Genomic DNA, 14,693 nt, shown 5'->3' with positions numbered 1-14,693 from the left:
TATTCCTATTCTTATTCCTATTCCTATTAATATTCCTATTCTTATTCCTATTCCTATTAATATTCCTATTCTTATTCCTATTCCTATTAATATTCCTATTCCTATTCCTATTCTTTCTAATTCTATTCCATCCACCAAAGGAAGCCGTGTCAAGGTGCTCTTAGCCCTAATGGCCACTTAGGTTTCCTGTTCCCTCCGAATTTTCCATGAAGATAACGCCGGTTTTGGCTATGGGTTTTTATTTTGATTATCTTGGGAAACTCTTTCCTGCTTTTCCCCGTCACCTCAAAATTTAAAGTCAGAAATTATTATTATTATTATTATTGTTATTTCACCCACTGGTTACAAATCCAGAAATGGAAGGAGAAGAAAATCATCTGTTGTTTATTAGGATCAATGAACTTATTACTTGCTGCTGGTAGGTGGAGCGTGAGCTTATATAGCGGAGACCAATCCCTTGTGTGTCCAATTCCATGTGGCCAATAAAGGCTCCTATGATTATATGATCCGGGCGGTATTGATTCTCTTTAGGAAAGTTGGGGCTGAAAGGAGAAGTTTGCTTCCACGCAGGCTCAGTTCGCACGAGGGGCGGCTTCTTTAGAGGAGGATGTTCATTAGCAGAACGGAAGAGAGAGCCAGGAAAAAGGATGCAACGGTTTGATGGGCATTGCCCACTGTGGTGGTTTCTACGCTGGGAGGCTTGGTAGTTGTCTTGGGTTTTTCAGTGGTTGTTTTGGGTTTTTCAGTGGTTGTTTTGGGTTTTTCAGTGGTTTTGTCGGTTTTTGCAGTGGTTTTGTCGGTTTTTGCAGTGGTTTTGTCAGTTTTTGCAGTGGTTTTGTCGGTTTTTGCAGTGGTTTTGTCGGTTTTTGCAGTGGTTTTGTCGGTTTTTGCAGTGGTTTTGTCGGGTTTTGCAGTGGTTTTGTCGGGTTTTGCAGTGGTTTTGTCGGGTTTTGCAGTGGTTTTGTCGGGTTTTGCAGTGGTTTTGTCGGGTTTTGCAGTGGTTTTGTCGGGTTTTGCAGTGGTTGCGTCGGGTTTTGCAGTGGTTTTGTCGGGTTGTGCAGTGGTTGTGTCGGGTTTTGCAGTGGTTGTGTCGGGTTTTGCAGTGGTCTTGTCTGGTTTTGCAGTGGTCTTGTCTGGTTTTGCAGTGGTTGTGTCGGGTTTTGCAGTGGTTGTGTCTGGTTTTGCAGTGGTTGTGTCTGGTTTTGCAGTGGTTGTGTCGGGTTTTGCAGTTGTTTTTTCAGCGGCTGTACTTGCATCTCCAGGTGTAGTGCCGGCGGCAATAGGATTAGAATTGAGGCCTCCAGCAGCCCTGGATTTGGGACGACGGAAGCCTTCAACTTGGAGTTGATTGTCGGGCAATTCATTGCTTAAAAAAAACGGTGCTTCGACTTCTTCACTTCCCATCTTCCCAGCTGGCGACGAACTACATTCAATGTTCACATTCACTTTTATTAAGGCATTTCCTTTGCTGCTGCTGCGACACTCGGAGACCTTATAGCAGGACTTGACGATGGTGAAGCTGCTGACTTTTCCTAGATGGGAACAATCAAGGGAAGCAGTCATGGAAATGCTGGCGGAGATTAATGGTCAACCCAACCTTTATTGAACCAGAACACCCTACAAATTTGAGTATTTTGAGTATTTGAAAATTTATTTATGGGCCGCCCTTTTCCCTGGGGGGACTCAGGGTGGCTTACAACTCAAAGGGAGGGGGATACAAACAATAACACATAAGGACAATACATAATTAAAAATAGCACACAACATTCATACCATTCGGGTGGGGGTGAGTTACATCCTTTAACCCCAGGCCTGACGGGATAGCCAGATTTTAAGGGCTGTGCGGAAGGTCTGGAGGGTGGTGAGGGTGCGAATCTCCACGGGGAGATCGTTCCAAAGGGTCGGAGCTACTACCGAGAAGGCTCTCCTCCGCGTAGTTGCCAGTCGACACTGACTGGCAGATGGAACTCGGAGGAGGCCTAATCTATGTGATCTAATGGGTCGCGAGGAGGTGATTGGCAGGAGGCGGTCTCTCAAGTACCCAGATCCACTACCATGAAGGGCTTTATGGGTGGTAAGTAGCACCTTGAAGCGCACCCGGAGATTGACAGGTAGCCAGCGCAGCTCGCGGAGGATAGGTGTTATGTGGGTGTACCGAGGTGCACCCACGATCGCTCGTGCGGCCGCATTCTGGACTAGCTGAAGTTGCCGGATGCTCTTCAAGGGCAGCCCCATGTAGAGCACGTTGCAGTATTCCAGCCTAGAGGTCACAAGGGCACGAGTGACTGTTGTGAGAGCCTCCCGGTTCAGGTAGGATTCAGAGCAGAGGAGTCCAACCTCCGGCTGGGGAATTCTGGGAGTTGAAGCCCACAACTCTCAAAGTTGCCCCAAGTTGGACACCCCTGATTTAAAGCTTTGCAATGTCTCTCTTATCAGCCATCGGTACGACCTCATTAAATTCATTAATGTTTTCTCAGAAAAGATTCATAATAACTCAGGAAGAGATCAGATGTCCAGCCTGGAGGGGAACAAAATCTTTTGCAATTGGGAGCGAGGAAAATTGGTTTATTGGTTTAAAAACGGATAAAAGGAGAGGGCAGGTACTTGCTGGCCAAAAAATACTCACCCATTGCGGTTTCCGTTCGTATGGTAGCACAGGTATCTTGGTCTTCCTTACATAGCTCTAATTGGCCGGTACAGTCTTCCTTAAATCCAGAACAACTTTCACACTCTAGACAGGTTCCTAGAAAAAGAAATTGAGGGAGGGGGAAAATGGTTCATGATGTAATGGGGATGTTCAGTAGAATAGATCAAACGCGCTAAAGACCGAAAAGTACGGTTCAGATTAAACCTTTCCGAAAACGGCAATAGCACTTAAAATTATATACCGCTTCAACGGTGCTTTTACAGCCCTCTCTGAGTGTTATACTATAGAGTCAACCTCTTGTTCCCAACAATCTGGGTCCTGATTTTACCGACCTGGAAGTCGGATGGAAGGCTGAGTCAACTTTGAGCCGATCAGGATCGAACTGCCGAATTCCTGGCAATCAGCAGTCAGCAGAATTAGCCTGCAATACTGCATTCTAATCACTGCGCCACCACCAAAAAAAAGGACTACCAAAGGAACTCTTTGTGTGTGTGTATAGGGGCTGTTTTGGGGGGCTGTTTTTGATACCTCACAACTGCCTGAATTGGTTTGGCGAGATTTTGGCGGTGGTTTTTTATTGACTGAGAGAAAATGATTGCTCCAGTTCATGCAGTTGGTTTTGTGCCTAAGGCAGTGGTGGGATTCAGCCAGTTCGGATTGGTTCAAGCAAACCAGATGTTAATTTTAGTCTGGTTCAGTGAACTGGTTGTTGCAAGGACCGGCTGGACTTCCCCATGCCTCCCCTCCCCTCCCAGGAGTCTCCACATGGCCCATTTTGGATGCGAGGTAAGGGCAGGGCCCATGTGGAGGCTCTGGGAAAGAGGTGGGTTCCTACCAGTTCGCACAAGTTCGGTAGAACCGGTTCGTCAAATCTACCGAACCGGTTAGAAGAGGTTCCACCAGTGGACCCGGAAAGCAGGCCACACCTACAGAAGAGGTTGCAAAAATTTTTGAAACCCAACACACAGCCAAGGTGGCGCAGTGGTTAAATGCAGCACTGCAGGCTACTGCTAGATCAGCAGGTCAGCGGTTCAAATCTCACCGGCTCAGGGTTGACTCAGCCTTCCATCCTTCCGAGGTGGGTAAAATGAGGACCCAGATTGTTGGGGGCAATATGCTGACTCTCTGTAAACCGCTTAGAGAGGCCTGAAAGGCCTATGAAGCGGTATATAAGTCTACTGCTATTACTATTACACACACACAGACTCACACAGAGAGGGAAAGAGAAAGAGAAAGAGAAAGAAAGGAAGAAAGAAAGAAAGAAAGGAAGAAAGAAAGAAAGAAAGAAAGAAAGAAAGAAAGAAAGAAAGAAAGAAAAAAGAAAGAAAAAGTGTGTGAGAGAGAGAGATGAAAGAAAAAAAGGAAAAAGGGACAGAGAGACAAAAGGAAGGAAAGAGAGAGAGAGTGAGGGAGGGAGAGAGAGAGAGAGAAAGAGAACACATGGCTGGCAAGCCACTCCCACCAGGTCACATGGTCAGCAAGCCACTCCCACAAAGGAGGCCACACCTACAGAGTAGGTTCGAAATTTTTTTGAAACCCACCACTGCTCTGGGAGGATGAAAAACAGGCCTGCCGGAAGTAGCAGAAGTCCAAATATGGGCCCGTTTCCAGGCTCCGGAGCCCAGGGGAAGCGGTTTTCACCCTCCTGGAGATTCAGATAAAGCCTCCGGAGCATGGGGAGGGCAAAAATTCCACGCACACACCCAAAGTGATATAGGAAGCCCCCATGGCCATGGCCACCCAGCAACTGGACAGAGAACCAGTGGCTGAAATTTTTCAATTCCCACCCCTGGCCTAAGGCAGCACCAGAACTCACAGCCTCCCAGTTTCTAGCCTGATGCCTTAACCGCAACCCCAATCTGCCTCTGTTTCCAAAGAAACTCCAAAGGGATTTTAAAAATGAATGAATTGCTTATGATATTCCCATGCCAGAAATAAAACAACTTGCAGCCTACAAGCAGGAATATAATAGTTAATAGAACAACAGCAGCATAATAGCAATTAGACATTATATAACACATACACAACAACAACAACAACAACAACAACAACAACAGCAAGGTTAACACAATACACTTTGGAATCCTTGGTCTTTTTGAGCTCGATTATTCGTTTGCAGACATTTCATTACCCAACTAGGTAACATGATCAGTGCTAGCGAGTGCGGGGTTTGCTCCTTGTTAATATGCAGGAGTTTGCATGCCAGTGTTGGTGCAAGTGTGATTCCCCCCTCCCCTCCTTGGTAGTTCTTTGATTAAGCAATTGTTTTCTGTTATATTGTTGTTTGATGTTAATCCCACCACACATCCACCATTGCTGGCAGGGCAAACTACTGACTATCTACAGGGAGCAAACCTCACACCCACTAGCACTGATAATGCTACCTAGTCGGGTAGGGTTGGGCTCTGGCTTCTGCTAGTGCCAATTTGCTCAGGGATGTGCTGTGTGCAAGCACAGTGTAACAGAAATTGCTCTGCGCGTGTGCAGAAGGCAAAAACAAGAGAGAACCGATTCAGGGGTGTGGCAGTCCTGGGTCACTGTCAATTCCAGCGACCCAGGCTGCCAAGTTACTACCGGTTCGGCTGAACCGGTCCAAACCAGTAGGAACCCACCTCTGTAGTTGGGGTAATGAAACATCTGCAAGCAAATGACCAATTCTGTAGAAACTCCACAACTCAATTTTGAGTTGTGTATATTTTATTGGAACAATGCATTTTATGCTGAAAACACTGCTCTTAACTCCCTGAAATTAGTCTTCTAGAACAGGGGTCTCCAAACTTGGCAACTTTAAGCCTGGCGGACTTCAACTCCCAGAATTCCCCAGCCTGTTGGAGACCCCTCTTCTAGAATTCTCCAATTCTCCAAACTTTTTGTCTCAAACTGAATCTATGCCGCCTTTCCGAGTTGTCTAACATTTCTTTCTAGACAAACAAATGTCAGACCTTTTACATTTGGCCCTTCAGGCCTGCCAAATTTTCTGCTGTGGGAAAATGGGAGGGGGGGATTATGTGGAGCATGGGTGATATATAGTCAAAATAACATTCTTTTCTCAGAGAGTCAAGGCCAACTTGCCCTGCACCTTGAGTGGCATGACTGGGAGGCATCTCCAGTTTTGGATGGTGCCCAATCGGGCCATGTGATGGACATGTGGATGCTGGTCAGGGACTTGAACTTTCACATGGGTGGGGAAAATCTGAAAACTTTCAGAGTTGGGTTTTCCAGAGATGCCAACATGACATCTCTAATAAAAGGAAACTTTGAGGAACCTCAAGAGTCTTCTTTCGTTGGGGGTGTTATTTGGAACCCTGACAACAAGAGCCAAGCTTTTTCTATGCCTGTTTATGATTTAGTCATTTGTTAAATTTATATACATGTTTATAGACACATCAAGAATGCGAGTATTTGTATAAATATCTGAGTTAAAATACTATGGCAGAAGATATAAGATTGTTTTGTTATTGGAAAGATACAGGTTGATAGATGGAACAATATAACTTAAAACTAGTTAAACTTAGTGAAATTTAGTAATAATAGATATAATTAAATAAATAATTTATAATGATAATAATGCATACAATGCGTAGTGTTAGGATAAGTAATAATTGGATATGAATATTGAACGGTACCCATGAAAGGAAGATTAGAAATCCTTTTGGATTACAAAAGTTAATAAAAAAAGAATTAAGTTAGATAAAGTTAAGCTTTGATTATTAGGGGTAAAATGTTATGATACAGGATATAGTCAATTAAAGGAGGGATAATAATGACAACTTATATACATATATATGAGTATAATATAAGGAAACTAGGTGAAAATTGCCAACAGCGATTTGGAAAGGAGGATTAGAAAAGTCAGTTATTAAATATTACGGATGTTTAGCTAAAATAGGACATAAGGAATCAGTGCTATTGGAGGATTTTAGAAATATTAAATGAAATTCCAGTATGTGGTTATGTATTAAATTTCGGTATATTTTATGATGAAGGACGTTTAAATAATTATAGTCAAACATAAATGGAGGTTTAAGGGTAACATGTATAAAAATTTGAGTTAAAATACTTGAGTTAATATGAATTATGCTTGATGACTGTGGAAGAGATGCACGAAAACCTTTTGTAACCAACTGATACACTTTCTACAGTATGTATGGATGAGAATTTTTTTTAATGTTGTTTTTTACGTTTAAAAATAAAAAAATTTGCAAAAAAAAAAAGAATGGGAGTATTTCATCAAATCAGACTGCATGTCAAACCCATGTGCTCTGTTTTGGTTGAAATCAATGTCAGGCATTTTTGAAAATATCAAGGCACACCCCAAATCAAAGAAATTTTTACCATTAGTATACCATTCCTCAGGGAAATAATTTCCCTGTTTTAGGTTGATTGCTGCCTAGACATCAAGAAACAAATGACAATCCATTTCCAAGGGTCATTTAGGCTTAATCTAATAGCTGATTAAGAAGAAATACAGCTGACAAAGGCATTAATATCCATTTAATCAAAACTTAGTAGGCAAGTGTTTAAAGACTGGGGTTTTTTTTAAGACTTATCTCAGGTGTGGACCTTTAGTGAGATATATAAAGTGCTTATTTCACCTTTTGACGCACCACATACACAAACAACCCACACCCTTCCCAGAGCTTAGATTAGCCTGACGCTGCTGGCTTTTTCACTTGCAGAAACTCCATTTCTTTGCTGTTTCCAGGGCAGCCCCGCGGACCGGATCTAAGCACCCTGCGGGCCGGATCTGGGCCCCAGGCTTTGAGTGTGACACCCTTGCATTAAGCAGTGTCACCTGATGGGACGTAGAAAGCAGCTAGGATCTTCTCTGTTGCAGTCCTTGCTCTCTGGAACACCCCTTCTTTTGATGTATACAAATAATACAAAAGCGCCAAACGCAATCTAAACAACAGGCCGACTGTGTGAAAGTCTTTTTATAATATAAAAGCACCCACAACTCTGAGGAGGAAGAGGAGGCAGGGGAGGGGAGGGAGGGAGGAGAGAGAGTGAAAGAGAAAGTGAGAGAGAGAGAAAGAAAAGAAAGAAGAGAGGAAGAAGGAAAGAAAGAAGGAAGGAAGGAAGGAAGGAGAAAGAAAGAAAGAAAGAAAGAAAGAAAGAAAGAAAGAGAAAGAAAAGAAAGAAAAAGGAAGAAGGAACAAAAGAAGGAAGGTGAAAGAAAAGAAAGACAGAAAGAAGAGAGGAAGAAGGAAAGAAAGAAGGAAGGAAGGCAAAAGAAAGAGAGAGAGAGAGAGAAAGAAAGAATGAAAAAAGGAAGAAGGAACAAAAGAAGGAAGGAAGGCGAAAGAAAGAAAGAGAGAAAGAAAGAAAGAAAAGAAAGAAAGAAGAGAGGAAGAAGGAAAGAAAGAAGGAAGGAGAAAGAAAAAAAGAAAGAAAGAGAGAGAGAGAGAAAAAAAGAAAAGAAAGAAAGAAAAAAGGAAGAAGGAACAAAAGAAGGAAGGAAGGTGAAAGAAAGAGAGAAAGAAAGAAAAGAAAGAAAGAAGAGAGGAAGAAGGAAAGAAAGAAGGAAGGCGAAAGAAAGAAAGAAAAGAGGAAGAAGGAAAGAAGGAAGGTGAAAGAAAGAAAGAAAGAAAGAGAGAGAGAGAAAAAAGAAAGGAAAAAAGAAAAAGGAACAAAAGAAGGAAGGAAGGCAAAAGAGAGAAAGAAAGAAAAGAAAGAAAGAAGAGAGGAAAAAAAGAAAGAAGGAAGGCGAAAGAAGAAAGAAAAGAAGAAGAAGGAAAGAAGGAAGGCAAAAGAAAGAAAGAAAGAAAGAAAGAAAGAAAGAAAGAAAGAAAGAAAGAAAGAAAGAAAGAAAGAGCTTCCATTCCTGATTATGACCCCAACTCTAAAAAGCTGGGTCTTTCCCCAGGCATTGGATTAATTGGGGCGGTGAGTCTATAAGCTGATCATCTTTTATTTGATGTTTTCGCCCTGGCATTTGTGTGTGTTTTTGAAATGAGATTATTGTTTTTATTCTAAGCTACTGGAGTTTGGTCAGCCTTATAATTTTGTAAAATAAACAATTCAGTCCCTATTTAAATGGGTTGGTGCCACTTAGCACTCAATGCAATTTTTTTACTTGGAGTGAAACCATCAATAGGAGCCCAAAATTGAGGGATGATAGGCAGAATAGATCTATTATTTCATTAATAAAAGCCCACACCTGAATCCCTTGTAGTTCATGCTTTCTTCCTCCATCCACTTGCCTTGTTTCCACTTTGGGCACTTATAACTTTTCCCCACCAAAAGGCTGGGAGTTACAACGCGGTTACATCCCATTGATTTCAACAGAACCAACCTTTCTACCTGGGCATCTATGCACACCTGTCCTTACCTGTAGCAAGAAGCAGTGCGAAACACAAGACTCCCACGAGGCCCTGCATGGTGACGGGGTTGCCCTACTCTCAAGATGCACCGCTGGATGGATGTTCTAGCCGAAACGTCTGGAAAGAAAAATAAAGGTAAAAATAAAAACCATTACTGAATAAATTATAAGCTACCGTAAGAGAGATTTTTTTAAAGGACAGGAGGCAGGAAATGGGAGATACTGTAGGTCCCCATGGCTAGATTCTTCTCCCCATTGCTCCGACCCTCTGGAACGAACTCCCCGTGGAGATTCGTACCCTCACCACCCTCCAGACCTTCCGCGTAGCCCTTAAGTCCTGGCTGTCCCGACAGGCCTGGGGCTAAAGATTTCAATCCCACTCGAATAGTATGACTGTTGTGCTCTTTTAATGATGTATTGTTTTCGTGTTTGTAACTTGTTTGTCCTTCCCTCCCCCTGAATTGTGAGCCGCCCTGAGTCCCCTCAGGGAAAACGGCGGCATACAAATAAAGTATCTATTCTATTCTATTCTATTCTAGAGCCGAGGTGGCACAGTGGTTAAATGCAGCACTGCAGGCTACTTCAGCTGACTGCAGTTCTGCAGTTCGGCTGTTCAAATCTCACCGGCTCAGGGTTGACTCAGCCTTCCATCCTTCCGAGGTGGGTAAAATGAGAACCCGGATTGTGGGGGCGATATGCTGACTCTGTAAACCGCTTAGAGAGGGCTGAAAGCCCTATGAAGTGGTATATAAGTTTAACTGCTATTAACTGCTATTCTATTTCCATTATTTTGTTGAGAATCAAGAGACAACCTTTGGAGAAGGACAACAGATAGCCCTCGACTTACAACTGCTCACTTAAGTTATGACGGACCTGCCCAGGAGTGTGAGAATTTCAAGGTTGGCACAGAGTACTTATGACTTAGTTCTGAAGTTCTGATGGCTGCCGACTCCCCACCCTGCCGAGACACATGACCACATTTCATTCTCTTGGCAACTGGCCTTCATTTATGACCAAGATGGGCAAACTCTATTGCAGTTGTTAGTCAAGGATGACCTATACAGCAGTGACCAAAATATGATTTTAACCTGGGAAAAGAAGAGCACATTACCAAGAAACTCAAACTGGTCCCACCCTAACTCAGCCTTTCAAAATATTGTCCATGCACCCAAAAGCAATAAAATTCCAGATGTGGTGGTTCAGTGGCTAAGGCGCTGAGCTTGTTGATCAGAAAGGTCGGCAGTTCAATGGTTCAAATCCCTACTGCTGCATAACGGAGTGAGCTCCCGTGACTTGTCCCAGCTTCTGCCAACCTAGCCGTTCGAAAGTATGTAAAAAATGCAAGTAGAAAAATAGGAACCACCTTTGGTGGGAAAGGAACAATGTTCCATGCACCTTTGGCATTGAGTCATGCCGGCCACATGACCATGGACACATCTTCAGCTTTTCAAAGCTCTTCAGCTTTGAAATGGAGATGAGCACCGCCTCCTAGAGTCAGGAATGACTAGCACATAGGTGCAAGGGTACGTACTTCAGTTCAGTTCAGTTCAGTTTAATAAATTTATATGCCACCCAATCCCGAAGGACTCTGGGCGGCTTACATAAAAAAACAATTTAAAAAACACTAAAAAGTTTAAAAAGTAGAAGACAAGCAAGTTAAAAAGACACAACATGCACTCAACCTTAGTGGGGGCTGGACCTCATTCAAGAGGTCAACAGCCCCAGGCCTGCCAGAAAAGCCAGGTCTTAATAGACTTTCGGAAGGCCGTGAGAGTGGGGAGGGTCCGGATCTCTGGGGGTAGATGGTTCCATAGGGCCGGGGCAAGTCTACTTCCTGACCTGGCCTATCTTGAAGGACTGACATATTTGCAGAGATTTAGGTGGGTTTCAAATAGCAAAGGAGGCGTGTTGAGCCTCTTAAAGATTTGAGACATCTACTTTCTAACGCTGGAGGAAAGAGGTGGCAAAAAGGCCTTCTCCTGTTAAAAAAAACACGAAAGCCACCATTTTGTAGATCAGGAATTGTGGAGTTGGTACCATGAACCGAGATTTTTTTGCAAACCTCAGCATACAGCAAGATCAATCCTCCAAATATTCTGGAATTAACTAGGAAGATTTTGGAAACAACACATTGCATTCACAAAAGCTGAAGCCTCATCCCCAAAGAAAGCTAGTCCCCCCCGCCCTTTCTCTTTGAAAGGAAAGAAACTCAAGGAGATGCTACCTGCCTTCCATGTTATGTACTGTATATATAAAATTATTCAGGGAAAGTTGTTCTTCATTAATTTTTAAGAACAAGATTCCAGGTCTATAGAATCAACTCAGATACATCTCTCCATCTTTCTAGAAGTCTGAGCTCTGATATGTAGAATCAACTTCTGATTCTTACTTCACCCTCAAGTAAGGTTTTTCAAGGCAATTTTTGATGGTCTTAGGAGTTGACAGAATCAGAATTTAAACAGTAAACTCTTGGTCTCTAGACACTCAAAATCTCCAGAAAACGTTCCGATTTTCTTACAACTGAGGGAAATAAAAGAGTTCTTCCTTCCTGTGGTGTCGTATCCTCTCCATGGAATCTTAATTAGCATAGCTCAAAATATTTTTCTCCTCAACTTATTTTCCAAAGCACCAGAAGGCAGGACAAGAAACAATGGATGGAAACTAATCAAGGAGAGAAGCAACTTGGAATTAAGGAGAATCTCCCCAACAGTGAGGATAATTAACCTGTGGCATGGCTTGCCTCCAGAAATTGTGGGTGCTCCATTACTGGAGGTTTTTAAGAAGAGACTTAACGCCGGCCACCTGTCTAAAATGGTGTAAGATCTCCTGTTTGAACAGGGGGTTGGACTAGAAGACCTCCAAGGTCCCTTCCAGCTTTTATTCTGATTGATTGATTATCTTGATTCAAAATCCTCCTTCAGGTCTTTTTGAGGAGTAGAACGGTCATTTATCTTAACCAAATGGATCTGTCTTGCACAGTTGGAGAGATTGATTCAGTTATAAAATAACAGAGTGGGAAGGGACCTTGGAGGTCTTCTAGTCCAACTCCCTGCTTAGGCAGGAAACCCTACATCACTTCAGACAAATGGCTATCCAACATCTTCTTAAAAACTTCCAGTGTTGGAGCATTCACAGCTTCTGGAGGCAAGTTGTTCCACTGATTAATTGTTCTCGCTGTCAGGGAATTTCTCCTCAGTTCTAAGTTGCTTCTCTCCTTGATTAGTTTCCACCCATTGCTTCTTGTCCTGCCCTCAGGTGCTTTGGAGAATAGCTTGACTCCCTCTTCTTTGGGGCAACCCCTGAGATATTGGAACACTGCTATCATGTCTCCCCTAGTCCTTCTTTTCATTAAACTAGATACACCCAGTTCCTGCAACCATTCTTAGCCTCCAGTCCCAGTTATCATCTAGGGTTTGGCTACCTGTTTTATTTTCCCAGGGCTCTTATCATCCCTCTGCTAAACAGTTGCTCAGATAAGGCCATTAATCATCCTCTCTGCTGTTTGTCTAGTGCTATAAAGCCATAAGGAAGTTACAAGGTTCTCTTTCCCTGAGCTTTCAGGCTACATCCCAAATGAAAATGTGATAAAATTATATGTTGACAGATAAAACTAGGGTTTCCAAGGGGAAGTTCCAATTATTATTTTTTTCCTTCCTTTTCCTTATATGAACAATTTTGAGCCAGAGCAGTGCGGCAATTAGGTGGATCAACTAGAGAGATCTGGTTTATCTGGTCGAGAGCCGAGGTGGCGCAGTGGTTAAATGCAGCACTGCAGGCTACTTCAGCTGACTGCAGTTCTGCAGTTCGGCTGTTCAAATCTCACCGGCTCAGGGTTGACTCAGCCTTCCATCCTTCCGAGTTGGGTAAAATGAGGACCCAGATTGTTGTTGGGGGCAATATGCTGACTCTGTAAACCGCTTAGAGAGGGCTGAAAGCCCTATGAAGCGGTATATAAGTCTAACTGCTATTGCTATTGCTATTTATGTCCAGCCACAAAAGATGACTTTGAGCAGGTCACTCTCCTCCACAAACTAATGCATTTCACTTGGTTATAATCAGGGAGAAAAAAATAAGGAAGGGATGTCATCTTGCACTCCAGGATAAATAGCATGGAAGCGACAAACCTAGAAATACATTCTACAGTTTTAGCCGGACAATATTTAGATTTCAATATTTGCAAAAGGGCAAATAGCAGAATAACAGAGTTGGAAGAGAACATGGAGGTCTTCTAGTCGAACCCCTTGCTCAGGCAGGAAACCCTATGATAGCATTTGAGACAAATGGTTGTCCAAACTCTTCTTCAAAACTTCCAGTGATAGAGAGCTCACAACTTCTGGAAGCAACTCATTCCACTGATTAATTGTTCTAACTGTCAGGAAATTTCTCTTGCTTTCTCTCCTTGATTAGTTTCCATCCATTGCTTCCTGTCCTGCCTTCAGAAGCTTTGGAGAATAGCTTGACTCCCTCTTCTTTGTGGCAGCCCCTCAAATATTGGAACACTGCTATCCTGTCACCCCTAGTCCTTCTTTTCATTGAACTAGACATACCCAATCCCTGCAACCTGTATGTTTTATCCTCAGTCCCCCTCATCATCTTTGTTGATCTCCTCTGTGCTCTTTCTAGAATCTCAACATCTTTTGGCAATGACCAAAACTGGATGCAATATTCCAAGCGTGATCTTATCAAGGCAAAGAATAATGCCCTTTTGATATATATATATATATACAGGATTGCAAGCTGGCCAAAGTTGCATTTCAGGATGGGATGGATGGTATATAAATATAAATAATATAAATAACCTCTTCTTTTGGATTAAATTAGAAACCAATCCAGTCTCCGATCCCTTCCAATTTAAAACGGCATGTGCATATTTGCAGCTGGGGTTTGCAAAAGACCTTCTACGGGGGTGATCCAATTTTAAGTGAATCTTCGTTGTGGGTTAATCCACCCTAAAAGCCAGAATGCTCAAAACTCCGTAAGCGGTTCTTGCTTTTTCTATTTAAACAAGCCCGTGAGAATATTTCGTGCCAAAATGTCCAGGATTGAATGTCGACGGATGCATATGGAAAGCAATTTGCTGTATTTAAAATACAGATCGATTGGAAAAAAATAAGAGAAGGTGGATTAGTGAAGAAAAGGAAAGGCAGAATTGGGGTGTTTTATCTGGTATTTTAATCAAAATAGCCTCGTTAATGAACTAAAAAAAAAGACAATGATGCTATAGAATGCTTGATAGAATGGATGAAAGCAGGATCAGGAAAAGGAGGTTCGGGATTTCTGATTTGCAAGGGGACCACTTACTTTGAATTTTTCAAGGTAGCCTTGAGATGCTTCTGAGTCCGTAGAAGTTGCTCTTCAAGTGAGGGGGAGTTGCTCTATTTCACTCAGCTTTATAGATGTGGGCAAAAGCTTTATCATAACCGGAAGGACTTTTATATTTTTCCCCTCCTCACCTATGCCACAGTAGGGATTACAAGCTGGGCATATCCCTAGAGGAGCAAAGGACAGAACAAGGCAGGAGATCTATAAAGCATAACAGGGAACAGCAAATATATAGCAAGGTCACCTATATAACTCTTGATTGCTTTCCAGAAATATTTTATCCCGCCTTTCAGAAGGAAGTCCCAGATAGCAGGCGACCTTGAATACATCATGGAAAAAGGGTGGAGCCTTCCAAGAGGGATGGGTAATGTTGAGGATGCACAATGCGACTTGCAAAGAATG

At 42.7% G+C, this 14,693-nt stretch overlaps 1 protein-coding gene across 1 annotated transcript; it reads right to left on the bottom strand.

The window, feature by feature from the left end:
- Positions 1-363: 363 nt before the first annotated feature.
- LOC148042959 (uncharacterized) lies at positions 364-14,485 on the bottom strand. Its single transcript, XM_087727986.1, has 4 exons — positions 14,271-14,485; positions 8,979-9,087; positions 2,627-2,743; positions 364-1,532 (listed from the first exon to the last, which is right to left on the bottom strand). The coding sequence occupies exons 2-4, from the start codon at positions 9,025-9,027 to the stop codon at positions 598-600; spliced, it is 1,101 nt and encodes a 366-aa protein (XP_087584112.1). The 5' UTR covers positions 9,028-9,087; positions 14,271-14,485; the 3' UTR covers positions 364-597.
- Between the last annotated feature and the right edge of the window lie 208 nt (positions 14,486-14,693).

Source organism: Thamnophis sirtalis, unplaced genomic scaffold, assembly GCF_051295495.1.
Source record: "Thamnophis sirtalis isolate CommonGarterSnake01/CBP01778 unplaced genomic scaffold, rThaSir2_p1.2 scaffold_13, whole genome shotgun sequence".
Lineage (NCBI taxonomy): Eukaryota > Metazoa > Chordata > Lepidosauria > Squamata > Natricidae > Thamnophis > Thamnophis sirtalis.
The sequence above is the reverse complement of the archived record's forward strand: the minus strand, read 5'-3'. Positions and strand labels throughout refer to the sequence as shown.

Coding starts and splice junctions, on each gene's coding strand:
- LOC148042959 (XM_087727986.1), bottom strand. CDS start 9,027: ATGCAGGGCCTCGTGGGAGTCTTGTGTTTCGCACTGCTTCTTGCTACA. Junction 2,744..8,978: donor CGCACTGCTTCTTGCTACAG/GTAAGGACAGGT, acceptor TTCTTTTTCTAG/GAACCTGTCTAGAGTGTGAA. Junction 1,533..2,626: donor ACGAACGGAAACCGCAATGG/GTGAGTATTTTT, acceptor GTTCCCATCTAG/GAAAAGTCAGCAGCTTCACC.